Source organism: Telopea speciosissima, chromosome 1 (genome assembly GCF_018873765.1).
Source record: "Telopea speciosissima isolate NSW1024214 ecotype Mountain lineage chromosome 1, Tspe_v1, whole genome shotgun sequence".
Lineage (NCBI taxonomy): Eukaryota > Viridiplantae > Streptophyta > Magnoliopsida > Proteales > Proteaceae > Telopea > Telopea speciosissima.
Window position 1 is genome coordinate 85,837,201 of NC_057916.1, and position 15,886 is coordinate 85,853,086.

At 38.8% G+C, this 15,886-nt stretch overlaps 1 protein-coding gene across 2 annotated transcripts in view; it reads left to right on the forward strand.

The window, feature by feature from the left end:
- The first annotated feature begins 249 nt into the window (after positions 1-249).
- Positions 250-15,886, forward strand: part of LOC122644028 (CDPK-related kinase 3) — a 65,402-nt gene continuing 49,765 nt past the window's right edge. For both annotated transcript variants that reach the window (XM_043837627.1, XM_043837632.1), the window contains exons 1-5: positions 250-1,089; positions 4,341-4,471; positions 6,281-6,322; positions 6,454-6,562; positions 6,685-6,763. In XM_043837627.1, the coding sequence (XP_043693562.1) occupies positions 550-1,089; positions 4,341-4,471; positions 6,281-6,322; positions 6,454-6,562; positions 6,685-6,763 (901 nt within the window). In that variant the 5' untranslated portion in view covers positions 250-549. The remainder of the gene's footprint in view (positions 1,090-4,340; positions 4,472-6,280; positions 6,323-6,453; positions 6,563-6,684; positions 6,764-15,886) is intronic.

Sequence of the window (15,886 nt, forward strand, 5' to 3'; positions counted from 1 at the left end):
GGCTACCTAAATACGATCCCATGGTTTTCACGGCCTTTAGCTACATATGAGCAGTTGGCTCTTACATGGGCCCAGTGTTTGCTTAGCCTATCTGATGGGCCGGGTTCCCTAAGGAAAAAAAAAAAAAAAAAAAAAAACTCCCGCGCTCAGCTCTCTCTGCATAGCATAGGGATTCTCAATATCCGAAGAGATTTCATGGGTTTTAATCTCCTTAGATCTTCTCTCTCGTTCGTTCCGTCGTTGGTTTCTTCTCTGTCTCTTCACTTTGTATGCTTGCGCAGTCTCATTCTGTCTCGCCCTTCAGGCTACGCCAACTCTCACCTTCTCTTTTGGTTTCTTCTGTGACTTCGCTGTTTGTGTGTGTGTCTGTCTTCCTGTCTGACTCAAATTCATTTATTCCCTCTCCAGTTTGGACGTTCTCTTCCTGTAGGTTTCTCTCTCTGTGTGTTTTTCCGTGCTGCCGAAATCCTCAGATCCGTACAGAGAATCGATTGATTTGTATGTCAGGACTTTGACCGATCTTTCGATTTCCGGACGTCGTAGCAAGCGATGGGGCAGTGTTACGGCAAGAACATTTCCGTCGTCGAAGAAGACGACAACATCTCCCCCGCCGGTGATCGTCCTCAGACGCCCTCCACTTCGACTGCCGGTAACGGCGCTGTCAGCGTGCCGGCGGTGAAGAACTCGTCTCATTCCTCTTCCAACAGCCCCTGGCCCAGCCCTTACCCTCACGGCACTGGTACCAGCCCTCTTCCTCCGGGAATCTCTCCTTCACCGGCGAGGTCCACTCCCCGCCGGTTCTTCCGCCGCCCCTTCCCTCCTCCTTCACCGGCAAAGCACATCAAGGCCTCCCTTGTCAAACGGTTTGGACACCCTAAGCCTAAGGAGGGTCCGATCCCTGAGGATGGCGGCACTCAAGTTGAGCGCCCGCTCGACAAGAGCTTTGGGTATTCTAAGAATTTCGAGGCCAAGTACGAATTGGGGAAGGAGGTTGGCCGTGGGCATTTCGGTCATACGTGCTCGGCCAAAGGCAAGAAAGGGGAGCTTAAAGGTCACCTTGTTGCCGTCAAGATCATCTCTAAAGCTAAGGTGCGATGATGTGTCTTTTAATTATTCCCTTCCACTGAGCAGCGACGATTGATTGATATTCGGCACGCCTTCCGTAGGCTTCACTCTAAACTTAAACTTTGCAATTTCATGGCAACGGTTTGTTGGTTATACTCTTTTGCTGTTCACAGGCCCCAAATAGTAAAATGACTAAATTAGTTATCTCTATCTTCCTAGCTTGCCTTCCGTTAAAATATTGGATTACCAGATGATCATGGGAAAGGACATCCACTTATGTCTTAAGCTAGTGTGTGCATCTGTTTATCTCTTTGACCTGCGTTTTTCCCCTCACTGAAAGCATCCTAGGACTTACAGAACAATCCTGGTTTGTCCTCTGAATCATCAAAGGCAAAAGTACTTTAATACATGGGCTTAATCTTCTCTGTCAGAAAATCTTCATACATTTACTCTTTGTCATGTGTTTCTATAAGACTGATCGCCAAATTAGATTTCAAGAGCAAGTTTAAAGTTTGTGAAGAACATTATCAAATTTCAAGGGGAAGATTGACTAATTTATTGCATCAAGCTGTTGATGGATAGGAATGATGGGGTCTGAGAATGTATTCTACTATGCTGGGCTCATCTTATTGGAGTGGAGAACCAGTTATGTCGAGGATAGTTGAGCTGGTAGTTCTTGCTTTGTTGAGAAGAAGTGTTCTGTTGGCTGCACTTTTTTGCCCATTGACCTAGCGAAGAAGGTGATCTGGATTTCCTGAGAAGGTACTTTGAATAGTTGCACATCTTGTTGGAAATTTGTTCATCGGAGACGAGGGATTTAAGAGGAAATTTCAAATGCACTAGAGGTTACTGGCGTTTCACAAAACATGCCACTTACTGGATTGGAAAGTTAGAAATAGCACACTACTTTGGCAACAAGAGGCTGATTGTGAGGTAACAGAAGAGGACCCAAATGGGCTTAGAGGTTACTAGAGGTGGGGTATTTAAAACGAGCTATCGAAGTTACTAGAGTTTTACAAAACAAATAACATTTTGGATGGAATAATATGAAATGACACAAAATCGTGGGAACGGATGTTGATTGTGAGGTAATAGAAGAGGAGCAAAACATGGAGGGTCATGACTTAGATAAAGTCCACCACACATTAAGTAGGAATAATATGGTAATGATGAGTTAAATATGATTGTATTGTAAGAAGGGGATTTAAAACATCTTAAATGAAGCTCTTGCTGGTAACACTAACACCCAAAATTTTTTTTTCCCGAATAAATCATGAATGCTTGTAGGACTAAAGAGATCTCATCGAAAACTTACAGCAGCTTGCCAAACAAAGGGCTAAGAGAAAAAAAAAACACAGTTATGACCGGCATAACATCTACGATTGGATTGAAAAAAGCGTAAGCCTCGGGCAATTTGGCAAAGAAAAAACTACTCTATTCTAATAATTTTTCTCGCCCGTCTTGCTAAAAGAGACGTATGGCATATCCAAAAGATCCTAGGATATTATTGAGGCCCAGAGAATTCAGAACAACTTGAAGATCTGGTCCAAAACCTCCCTCGTAGATGCCAATGGCTGAGAAGCTGGATGGTTGATTCACAATCATCAAAACACATTAAATTTATCTGGAGAGAGAGAGACACATCAGTCCTTCGCCATTCCGTTATGTTGCAAAAGACAAAATTTTTGGAGGGCCTCATAATTACATTTCTTAAGAGAACAAGGTTCAAGAGTGCTTGAGCAATAGTTGTGAGTCTGGGAGAAGAATTTAGGCAATAATGCAAGTCAGAAGTGCTTCGTTTTATTGTGTGTTAATTTCAGAGACTGGAAAATTAGGAAATTTTGGTTTGTTGGCAATCATTATTTGATCTATGCAAAAGTATTTCGCTGACCAAAACTAGCTGAGCCTTTCTGGCATATGTGACACTGCCTTTTGGTTTTCTCCCTTTCTTTTTTGTTAGCTGTGCCAGTTCCTTCCATCTTATGAAACTTCTGTCTTTAATGGCTAGCTCTGGGCAGCAGGCTATTTAAATTCTTACTGGTTTTACCCCTCCATGAGATCACATTTGCAGCAGTATAATAATTGATACTACTGTAGAAGAGTGGTTACTTACTGTCTGAAATCAATTAGCATCATCATAGTTCAAAATTTTGGGTTTCGGTCTAAACTTGACTGAAATCCTGTACATTTTGGCTACTGAATTCATTTGACCATTTCGGTGGTCCAATTCCATTCCCTAGATACATACGTCATAGTATTTTATTTTATTTTATGGTTGAATCAATTTGAAAAAGACCTAAAGTTAGAGATTTATCTATAGGTAATGCTGCTTCAATACCAAACCAAAGAGCTACTGCGGTAGTAGCGGTACCGATAAAAAAGACTGTATACATATAAGGCTAACATGTACAAAATTAAGCCCCAACCAATATATATTAACCCTATATTTTTTTTTTCAAAAATTTGTTTGAAGAAACTCATTTTTAACTGTAAAATTTTAAAAATAAATAATTAAATCCTACTACATCAAGTCATAGATTGACCAACAGTGTCTAACATATAAAATATTGATGGCCAGTCACTAAATATTTACTCTGTTTTTTGCAGAAATGAATTTTGGGAAAAAGGGTATACCTCCAACTTTGAATCTTGCGCAAATCTTACTCAAATACCACAAATCATCGCTGTAGATGCGTCAAAGTGATCCCCGACATTTTGTTTCACCAAGAAATGGGGGGGGGGTTGATTTTGTCAAAAATCCGGAATTCTAGGGTTTTCTGGCAACTTTCCTCACACCCCACTCTCAACCAAAACTGTTGAAACAAATGAAATTGGATGAACTTTTGACCCATTTTGATCAACTTTTGTAATTTATATAAAAGGTTTGTGATATTTTGGTCGACACGATACCGAAACAAAACCACAAAATTTTGATAATTTTGCATTTCTACTGGGTCACACACAGTTTTGTTTTGACCTTTGTCAAAATCGAAAAATTTCATGAAATCTTGGTGGTTTCAATCGAAGGGCATCATGTCCTTTTTCTTTTGGTTGGGGGGGGGGGGAGGGTTGATATGTCTTTGCTTGTACAAGTTGTACCATTTCCAGCTAATTGCTCAAGTGAATTCATTGTAAGTTAGCTTCACTTTCTTTTTTTCTCAATGATCTGCATCTTATTTATTTTTGCATGTGTGGCAAGGTTAGCTAATGTGGTTTTCATGCTGAGCTGTATTTGCCTATTTGCTAACTAAAGAATTTTATTTCACACTTGGCAGATGACGACAGCAATATCAATTGAAGATGTTCGCAGAGAAGTGAAAATTTTAAAAGCTTTATCTGGGAACCAGAATTTGGTAAAATTTTATGATGCATGCGAGGATGCCAATAATGTCTACGTAGTCATGGAGTACGTCTTTATCATTACTTTTTCTCATGTGGTTTATATGGGGCTTATTTATGGTGAATGCAATTCACGATTGATTTTTTTTGTTTTATTATATATGCGTTTCATCTATGAATTTTCTTTTCTCTCCATTCCTCTTTTCCCTTCATCATTTTTTATTTTTAAATGCTCAATGGAACTCAACAAATCCTTATTACAACTATTTTAGGGTTGTCTACACAAATCCTGCGTCAGGGATCTACATCCACTACATATGGGGCCATATCTACTGCTACATCCTATATGTTTTGTTCTTATTACTTTGATCCTGTTCCCTTCTGGCCTTCTTCTAGTTCTTAGATTTATTCGTCCATGTAATCGTTATTTTTTTGCAACTATGAACTCTGTCAGGACCTAACTATTAATTCCCAGTCTTATGTCTGGTCTGTAAGTTTCCTTCTCAGAATTCTGCATCCAAATAGTGATGATTGGTTCAATTATATTTTCAAGTTCTTTTGTTTATGCTTTTAAATTTATGTTTATCTTTTCAATGCTGTAAAATTCGTGAAGATGAATTTTGTCAGAACTTGACTCATCAACTCCTATTCTAATGTCTGATCTGGATGCTCCTTTGATATATACTGCATCCAGGTAAGTGACAATTGGTTGAAAAATGTTCGCATTCCTGAAGCAGATCTATCAGTTTTGACAGATCTGATTGGCCAGAGGGTAATGGCCCACTAATTAATGGAAGAGATCTCAATCTAATGGCTAGACGTGGGCCAGATTTGATCTCATATCTAACGGTGAGATTTTAATAGAATAACTGTGACCAAGTGGTCATGGGTTTGAGTCTGGAAACAACCTCTCTGTGAAATCAGGGGTAAGGCTGTGTACATTATGATCCTCCCCAGACCCCGTAGTGGCGGGAGCCTCGTGCACTGGGTACACCCTTTTTTTAACTACTACATCTCAGTGAATAAATTTCAAGATAAATCAGTGATAAAATAATGTAAAAAGCTTAAGATCGATGAGATGAAATAGAGGAGGGAGAAAGCTCTGTCGATGTAGGAGAGAGAAAATTAGAAGTAAAGAGAAATGGTGATGTCATATGGGGGATAAAATAGGATTAGTTCTGGAAATCCAGATCTAAAGATGAATCGGTATTATAAGAAAGAATAGAAAGTTTAGGAGAAGATAGGGAGAGAGGGAGAGTAAGATGCGATTGGAGAGAGAGAGAGGGGAAGGAGAGATAACAGAGAAGAGGGAAAAGAAAGATCTCTTGCCAGATTGAGGGAGAAAAGAGAGAAGAGAGAAATTCCAGCTCGCAAGTTTCCAAACAAACATTTCAATCCATTAATTCCCAAATCATGGGCTATTTTATAGAAACAGGAAAAATCTCCTAGATTGGCTCATCTACTAACATAATATCTACTTTCTGAACTAGGACTCTTAGAAAGCTAAGAAATCTCCTAAACTAACTCAAAGATTAAAAACTAAGAAATAAAATATAAAATAAATCCTTAACATTGAATCCACTATTTAAATATTAAATTTTCATGCACCTCCTTAAAACCCCACTTTTGGGCTTTATATTTCAGCCCATTACAACAATAAAGTCCAAAAACTAAGGCCCAACCCAAACTAATACTAAAACATGGCTCAAATTTAAGCCGTAGCTGCATAGCCTGCATTAATTCCCAAGATGTAACTAATTATGCTTTTGTTTGTCAAACTTCTTTTCTGAGTTACAGGAATCACAGATTCAAAATGTGCTACTGTAATGAACTCATTATATCATTCTGATTTTCCCCCTTCTTTTTGGTGAATCAGATTGTGTGAAGGTGGTGAACTGCTGGACAGAATTTTATCCAGGTAGGGGGTTGCTTATTGTCTTCATTAAAACTGGTGAAGGTTTTTCATATGTTCTGTCTCTGGATTCTTTTATCCATTTTTGGGTTAAAGGAACTTATTGAAGTTTATAATGTGCCTGTCCTTTGCTCCAGAGGTGGAAGATACACAGAGGAAGATGCAAAAGTTATTATTGTCCAAATTTTAAATGTAGTTGCCTTTTGTCATCTTCAAGGTGTTGTACACCGTGATTTAAAACCAGAGGTATGCATCGGTAACACATTTCTGGATAAGAAAGGTAGTCATATTTGTTTTAACACATTATCATTATAGTCATATTAATTTCACCTTCCTTCTGATTTTTCTTTTTCTTGACTACTAAACAGAATTTTCTCTTTACTACAAGAGATGAAGATGCTCTAATGAAGCTTATTGATTTTGGTCTTTCTGACTTTATTAGACCAGGTAATGCTTAGAGGTCTGTTATGATCTATATTTACTGTAGTCCATTGATGAATTCTCCTCCAGTCATTATATAATGTCTTGCAGCAATGGGAAGTTGACTTCATTATTATTTTTCGGACAATTCTCCTTCAAATTAACAATTTGAATTTCTGGATTTTCTTTGGTATACAATTTCAAGAATTACTTTGATGGTTTAATGGAGATGTGCCGCTGTTGCAAATGTCAGTCTTCTTTTTTTTCCACCAGAAGAAGGAAAAAAATGAAATCAAACTTCTTTGAAGGCTTTGATTCCTTGAATCCTCTTCATCCATGAATGGAAGAAAGAGGAAAGGAAAATTGGTAGAATGAAGAATTAATGTAGAAAGTTTTTAGGGACAATTACATGATTAGCTACTTTTGGGTTTTCATTTACAAAACTGTCCACCCTATGTTTGAGTTAACAAAAATAGTCAAAAACAAGTTAAGGTTTACAAAACTGGACAAAATAGTGTCTCTCCCTTCCACACTTACTTTTTTAGACATTTTTACCCCTGTCATTGCCTTCTCGCCCAGGCATCCTCCGTTCCCTGCAACCCTACCCTTGTCCCAGCCACCGCCATTCTCTGCTACCTCAAGTAACAGAGGAATAAAAAAGAGATTTTTTCAGAGTGGAACTGCCGAGGAAGGAAGGAGAGCTACCTTTTTGCCTAGTTTTGTAAAACTAAACTTGTTTTTGTCTATTTTTGTTAACTCAAACATAGGGTGGACAGTTTTGTAAATGAAAACCCAAAAGTAGCTAATCATGTAATTTTCCCAAGTTTTTATTTGCTTAGTTTTTAATAGTGGAATATATGTTAAGCTGTAATGTTGGTGGTGTTGTTTCATTGTTTCTGTTGCACACTTGCACTTGTGTTCCATGTAGCCATGAAGGGTTTGTTGAACTTTGGTTTATCAGGTCCTCCATGTCAGCCAAGATGATTCAATAAATCTTTGCAGTTTAGGTTCTGAGAGCTTGTATAGAGATTGTACTATGATGGGTACAGCTTATTAACAGTGTGTCCAAGTTTTGAAATCCTGATTCTGTTGTTAATTTTTGTCCTTCAAATATGAGAAAAATTAATTGTTATTTTCTAGAATGTTTGTAGTGCAGAACTTTTCAGTGACAGTATTAGGGAAAACCTGGAATCCATATGAGCTTTTGAAAATGTTAATTTTGACATGATTAAACACTTCAGACTCAGACAGTGCAAAATGGACCCCTTGCATGTATTCGTGTCATTTTTTAATTTGAAGGATCTTTAGTAAATTATTCCAGTTGCCTTATTTATTTTTTTGTCATTTTTTGAATTCCTTGTATTTTTATAATATTAGCTACATCTAAAATACATCACTTTTATTTATATATGTATGTAGTTTACCAAAATATATACTATCCTGTACGACATTTTTCAATTTTAATGTTTTTTTACTATAAGGGAATTGTAATTAAAATATGATTTCATTGATTCTGAAGCCTTCCATCTCAGTTTATTATTCCTCTTCTTCGTATCGATTCTGTGAAAGCGAAAAAGTGGCAAAATTTCACTTTTAGGCTACTCTGTTAGCAGCAGCCCTCTTTGTCTAAAGGTGGACAGTAAAAAAAAAGGGAGGGTGGTTGACTAATCAATTCAAATCAATTCTGACAGAACAAATTGCAACACTATTTCCATCTATAGCCCTAGCATCGATGAGAAAGTTACTCTTGTCCTTTCTCTCTTTCTCCTATTTCTAAATCCGCGGCCCTAGCATTGATTAGAGTTTCTTTTTCCCCCTATCATTTGTTGCTCTTTTTTTTGGGGGGGGGTTGTTTTCCTTCTGTTTTAATTCTTTTACCTTTGGCAGTGTCATTCTTTCGAAGCCTTGACATAGAGAAAGAGCCATTGATGTCTCATGGAATTGGTATTAACACTTTCAGATGCTAATTGTAATTATCCTGAAATCTGTGAGCATTAGTAAGGGTATCCAATGACTCGGTCCTATTGGCCAGGGATTTAGAAATTGGATTGGATCGCCTGAGGCCAATCCCTATTCCAGATAATCCGAATCAGACCGATCCTTTTTACGGAAACTAGGAATATGGATCTACACATTGATTCCAGGGCCTATCCAGACCGATTCTGATTCCATGTTTTTAAACCCTGGGTCGGGCTGACCTTAGATGTCCGCCTATCTGGAGCAAGAACGAAACCAGACTGATACGCTTATTGGTCCTGAGACTTAAGACCAAAACCGATAACTTATCGGTTTCGGTTTTAGTGCTTCTTATTGGTCTTGGTCTACTGGGCCATTGGGCCCAAGATTGAAACCAATAGTTGTGCAAGTGGGCTGCCTAGCATTATTTGTAGGCATCACATTCTCTATTCCCTCTCATGAGTTTCCAATGTGCGAGTGAAAAAGATAACCTTTTGCTCTAGGGGAGGAGAAAGGACTAAGAGAATGCATTCATTTTTAGTCCCACATTGGAAATTTAAGAAGATGAAAAGGGAGGCGAAAGTCCATAAGTGAGAGGAAGAGATGGTAGAAAATTTCAAAATTGGTTTTTATTGGGCTAACAGGTTGGTCCTATTAAATTATAATTGGCCGGATTTGGTTGGGCTTATCCGTCTAATTGGCCCAGACCAAGGCTGAACTGAAACTTAAATTTACTTATGCTGAAAACTGAAACCGGACTAGTAAACCAAATGGTTGGTCAGTTTAGGGTTTGTGCTATTGGCTGGGCCTAATGCTGGCACCCTTAAGCATTGGATGGGTGAGACTTGAAAGTGGTGAAAACATCGGGTATATCCATTTACTTGTGGTCATGATCTTGTGATTTGGTGCCCATGTTGTTGATGCAGTGAACACTGTTCATGTGGTACTGTTCATGTGGCACTGTTCACGTGGACTTGGTGTGGGCCCCATGAAGCCAGCTTGCTTGGGAGAGATTCGGAACTGCAAAGATCTTTTAGCTGTTATTAATTAATTAGTTTCTATTTTCTTGTTATAGCTACTTTTAGTAAAGGTTTTAGGTCTCGGTTTCGCCCCCGGTTTCGCTAGGCCACGAAACCGAGTTCTAGCGAGATCTTGGCGATTTGGTGTATTTTTTCCCGTCTTGACTCGGTGGTGGGTTTCAGTAGCCATATGGCCAAGATAGGTCCTGAAACTTGACACCCACCCTATTTTAGGCCTTCTAAACACATTGGAAACATTAGTTTTTACAAACTCAAACCCAAAATGGTACTTTGACTTCAGACCCTTTTTTGTAGTCTACAACGTAGGTGAGCTCTACCCTAGGCTATTTCACACAATATTTAGAACACATATAATTAAAGTAGAGGTGTAAAACAACTTAATTAAGCATTAGGAATTAAAAAACATCAAACCATATACCATTTATGCATTAAACATCATATTCATAATCATACATGGTGATGGTTTGACGGTTTGTTAATAATTGTTAGAAACTTGGAAAGAGACATAAATTTAACAAATACAAGTGTAAGTGTGTAACAAATCCTACCATTTGAGAGTAGCTAGTACTGAAATGAGTGTGGGTGGACATTGTATCACATATAAAAACTACATAGTCAACCAACAAGTATTGATCATGAATCTATGAAAAAAGCACCAAAACCCTCTCTTGATGTTGAAGCTTCAATCTTGAATCTCCAAGCTTTAATCTTCATTTGAGGTGAGATTTACCAAAAAAAAAAGCACCAAAACCCTCACGTCCAAGTGTTTTTCCTTTATAGTAGAACGAGAGAGGCGAGATTTCAAGTTGAGGTCGAAATCTCACCTAGAGGATGCCTTTTTATAGCTTGGTTTTCGACCGAGTCGAATCGAGATCAAGATATACCACGAGACCTCAGTGAGATACCGAGATCTTGCACAATTCCTGTATCGCCTACCGTCTCGTCCCGAGACTTCACGAAACCGAGTTTTTTTTGAGATCTCGGTGAGATCTCTCCGAGATCTTATACCATGCTTTTAGTTTCTATTATTGTAATAGGCTCTTAGTCATTAAAAGTAGTAGCAACTAATAGTCTCTTTCTATTTTAGCAAGTTTTCAATTTTTGTAATAGCAAGGGATCTTCTTTCTAAAAGTTTCTAAATATCTTGGCAGCCAAATAACCTCACACAATAGAAGGGTTACTAATTTTGTATTGTGGCCATTGGTTATTATAATAAAGAGGAAGGGGCAGCTAGCTGCTAGCTAGCCAACAGATTTGGATGTTTTGAAAACTAGCTCTATGTGAGTGTTTGTACTATGGTGAATCAATCACAGTCCTTGGTGGTAAAGCCTTGAAGGGAGGGTGGTGATGCCCAACTGCGGGCCATAGGTGGTGATACCTAATAGTCATATCCTTTTCTTCTTTTCTCCCTTCTCTTTAGTGTTTTTGTTATCTGTCATACACTGTTCCACCAAGCATTCAAGCACTCAAACTCTTACCGTGGGCATCACTAGGTGAGTTGTAATCTTCTTCTTTGTTCTTATTTAATTTCTAACACTTTTATGAGATCCTTCATATTCTGTCAGATTTTCCAGCACTGTTATGATGTCTGTTATATCCTGTTGGACTGCAACCTAGTTTATACTTCTGCTGATGGATTCTAAGAATCTGTCCATCAGTTTGGGTTGATATTAACCGATGTTACTTTCCTCCATCCCTACTCCATTTGACATAAATCTTGTGTTCATCAGATGGCTGGTTAGTGAGATATATCAGTTTTCTCTAATTACTATTTTTCTGTTTTGGTGACTTACTAATTTCTGTCCATGTCTGTTTCTCATCATCCAACTGTTAATTTCCTTTGATATTTTTACCACTTAGCACCTCCCCACAGGTTCTCTTGGATATTTTATTTTCACCTTCATCAGTTTCATCGTTTTGGAGTTCTATTTAGTCAAAGTTTCTGCTGTGTTTTGGATTAGTGTGATTCTGTTTTCTGTAGGTTTGTTAGGCTGCGTTTGGCAACATTCTTGTTCTGAGAACGCTGTTCTTTTGCAAGATCATATTTTCTTGTTTCTGGTCTGTAAGTGTGTTCTTTGCCTCCAAATGGGTGTTTGGTAAACCTGTTCCAGAATGCGTTCCAGAACAGAAAAAGAACATCAGTGGTGTTTGCTAATCCTGTTCCGGAACATTCTGATATAATTATTGCTAATATTTACATAAATGCCATTAACCTCCATATGTAACCAAATAAGTCCAGAATTGCCTGAAAACATATGTTTGTCCACAAAATTACATAAATGTCATTACCATCCTACTGTTCAACAGAAAATTACATAAATTCCATTACAATACCCAACAACAAAAACAACAACAACAACCATAACCTTATCCCAACTAAATGGGGTTGGCTACATGGATCCGAAGAGGCCGTGACAGTGATAGGAATAAGACAAGTAGAAGGGAGTAAAAAAGTAGAAAGAAGTAAAAGGAAGTAAAAAAGATAAAATAAAGTTACTAAAGGAAAGAGTCTAAGTAGTAGTCAAAGCAGCATCCCAGGAACACCCCCCTAGAAGGGGTCAGCTACACGGGTCCTTGTCCTCCAAACAACTCTATTTGCGGTCATACTATGATCGAGCCCTACCACATGCATATCCTTTCTTACCACTTCTCCCATAGTCATTTTAGGCCTGCTCGCACCTCTTTTAGCTCATTCAAACTGAATTTGGTCACTCCTCCTTACTGGTGCATCCATGGGTCTCCGTTGGACATGACCATATCACCTCAAGTAGCTCTCACGGAGCTTGTCCTGGATTGGTGCAACTCCCAATTCGGTTATAATACAATCATTCCGTACTTTATCTCTCCTGGTCTTGCCGCACATCCTCCTCAACATCCTCATCTCAGTCACACTCATCTTATCTATATTACTCTTCTTAACGGCCCAACATTCCGCCTCATGTCATCGCTAGTCTTATTACTGTCCTGTACAATTTCCCCTTAAGCTTAATAGGCATGTGTTTGTCACATAAAAGTCCTGATGCACCTCTCCACTTCATCCATCCTGCTTTAGTTCTATGGGAAACATCATCATCTATATCACCCTCTTTGTTAATGGTTGACCCCAGGTATCTAAAGTATTCACTTGGTGGTATTTTCTGCTCCTCAAGTTTCACTACTTCATCACCTCTCCTGATTTGACTCAAGTTACACATCATATATTTTGTCTTTGTTCTGCTTAACTTAAAACCTCTTGATTCCAAGCATGATCTCCATTGCTCAAGTTTCGTGTGAATCCCTTCCATCGTCTCGTAATGTAGCTCTAAATAGGAGAAGGATCCTATTAGAGGCCAAGCAACAGGATCTCAAAGGGGCTGCTCCGCTGCTGGTTCGAATGGGCAGAATTAGGAGAAGAAGATACTGATCAAATTGCAGCGGAACTCCACTGGCATCAGCTTGAACAGGGTTGAAGGATAGAACCACCTTCAGAGAAGAACCTCCCAACCGTCATGGTGTAAAGAGTCACTAGAGATCCACCTGCCCTTCTTCCTTGATAGAGCCACAAGGCAAACACTCCAAAGAGCAATAGCAGCAACAATCGGCAACCAACAATTCTATTTTTTTCAAATATTCAACTGTGGGGGAGCCTCCCACGATTTGAGTTTTTATATTAAAAGGCCATAGGCCAAAACCTATTACAACTTAAACACTCCTTCATAAATCGTGGAAGAGTGTAGCTAACTTAAAATAACTTAAAAGAACTTAAAGTAAAAAAACCTAATTGACCCTACTAACTTAAACTAAAAGACACTTAACTAAATAACTTAAATTGAACCAATTGGATTCAACCAATTTGAACGGGTTCAATTAAAAAAAAGAAAAATAAACTTAGTATGGAATGGAAAATACTAGAATGCAAACCTAAGTTGTGGCTCCCAAACTAAGCCCTAGTGTTAGGACTTCTTCTTCTTCTTCTTCTTCTTCTTCCTAGGGGTGTGGGCACTTGGTGTTGCATCATCTCGTCTATCAAAACAATATCATCAGCAAAAAGCATACACCAAGGGATCTCATCTTGGATATGCCTGGTTAAATCATTCATGATGAGTGCAAACAGATAAGGGCTTAGAGCTGATCCTTGGTGTAACCTAATTGTAATTGGAAATTCACTACTTTTGCCCTCTGCGGTTCTAACACTTGTCACCACACCCTCATACATGTCCTTAATTATATCTACATAGTTACTTGAGCTCCTTCTCTTCCCTAAGACATGCCAAATGAGCTCTCTAGGAACTCTATCATAGGCCTTTTCTAAGTCGATAAAGACCGTATAGAGGTTTCTTTTGTAAGTTCTAAAGTTTTCCATAAGCCTCCCTAGAAGGTAAATAGCTTCTGTCGTGGATCGCCCTGGCAGAAGTATTAACCATTCAATAAACACAAAAATTAAATGCCAATGACACGAGCATCAAATGTCTGAAGGAAAATTTGTCCAGATCTCACATCCTGATTTCAGCAATAGTTAGAACAACACAGACAGAAAAACAAAAGGTAACACCATCCCTAGTCCAATATACCCAATACCATTACCACCAAACATACATACACAATTCCATTTTGTTAGATATGGGCCAGAATACCGTGGGGGGTATGGACCTTTTTTTCCTTTATTTATGTTTGCGTTTTGTATATGGGTTTAGTCCCACATTGCTTGTACACATTATTTTATGATTCAACTATTGTTATAAATAAAGTGGGGCTTGGGGTGAAGAAATCATCCAAGCCTTTCCCTAAGTTCAAGTCTCTCTACATGGTATCAGAGCTGATTTTGAACTAGGGGCTGTTTTTCTTCTTTCGATTTCAATTTTCCTCCCTCTCTCTCTTCTTCCCCTCTCTCTCTTTCTCTCTTCTCTCTTCTCCCTTGTTCTCCCTTCCCATATAGGGCAGCACTGATGAGGTGATCATGCGATCCAGCTGCTGCCCTTATTACCTCAACCATGATTGATAATTCTGATCGATAGGAACCAGCCACTTCCTTCTGCGATATCTGGAACTTCAGTCTTTTGGGAATTGTTTCTACTTCAGTTACAAGGATTCAATTCCTCCTTTTGAAGACCACACCTGCAGCAGGATTTCTTTTTATTGGCTTCAGTTCTTATCTCACAGCATTGCAAGACCTCCTTCAATTGATATTCACTGAACAGGGTTTTTTTCAAAACCCTGATAACTGTCGATCTAGGAGTTTGTGCCCTCTCTTATTTCTGTTTTTTTGGAAGCTGCTTCTCCACTTCTAAGGCATCACTCGACTGCAATTTGGGCTTCATCAGTTCAGTTTTTTGAAGACATCCCTAGATCGATCCTCCACCATAACAGGTTTTGTTAACAAAACCCTGACACCAATCGATGTTAGGGTTACTGCTGCCTTTTGGACCTGAATTTCTGCAGAATATTTTCTCCATTATAAAGTGTTATTCAACTTCAGTTACAGCCAATTATCTGCAAGTTCTGTCCCTCACTTGTCCCTTTATCGATTTCCACAATTCAGGGTTTTTTTTTCAAAACCCTGCCACTATCGATATAGGGGTCTTCTTGTGCTGCTGGTTCTGATTTTTTGAGAGGTGATTCAGCCTTTACTTTGAAGTTATTCTTGGACTTATTTGCTGCCAGTATGGATGATTCGACCAATTCTTCAGCTACTTCAGATCAGGCACTTCATGATGGTCACAACAAGACAGAGTACCACAACTTCCCACCAAATCCTATTAAACTGGATGGCTCGAATTATCTTCTATGGTCCAGATCTGCCTCTTTTGCCATTGTAGGCCGTGGTCTAACCAGTCATATTAATGGCACTTGTGTTATGCCTACTGACCAAGGGCCTGCTCAGGAAAAGTGCCTTGCCAATAATGGTGTTCTGATGTCTTATCTGATAGGCTCTATGACTTCAGATTTACAGCATAACTTTCTTCTTCTGGACGCTGCTTCTCAGATTTGGGCTGCATGCAAGGAACCATATGGGTAGCTTGGCAATGATGCCCAAGTATATGAAGTCCGGAAGAAGGTCCTTTACACCACTCAGGGAGAACTTTCAGTGTCAAAATACTATGCTACTCTCCGCAGTCTGTGGCAACAGTTGGACCATTTCTCTGACTTTCACCCTACTACAGTGGCTGATATTGCT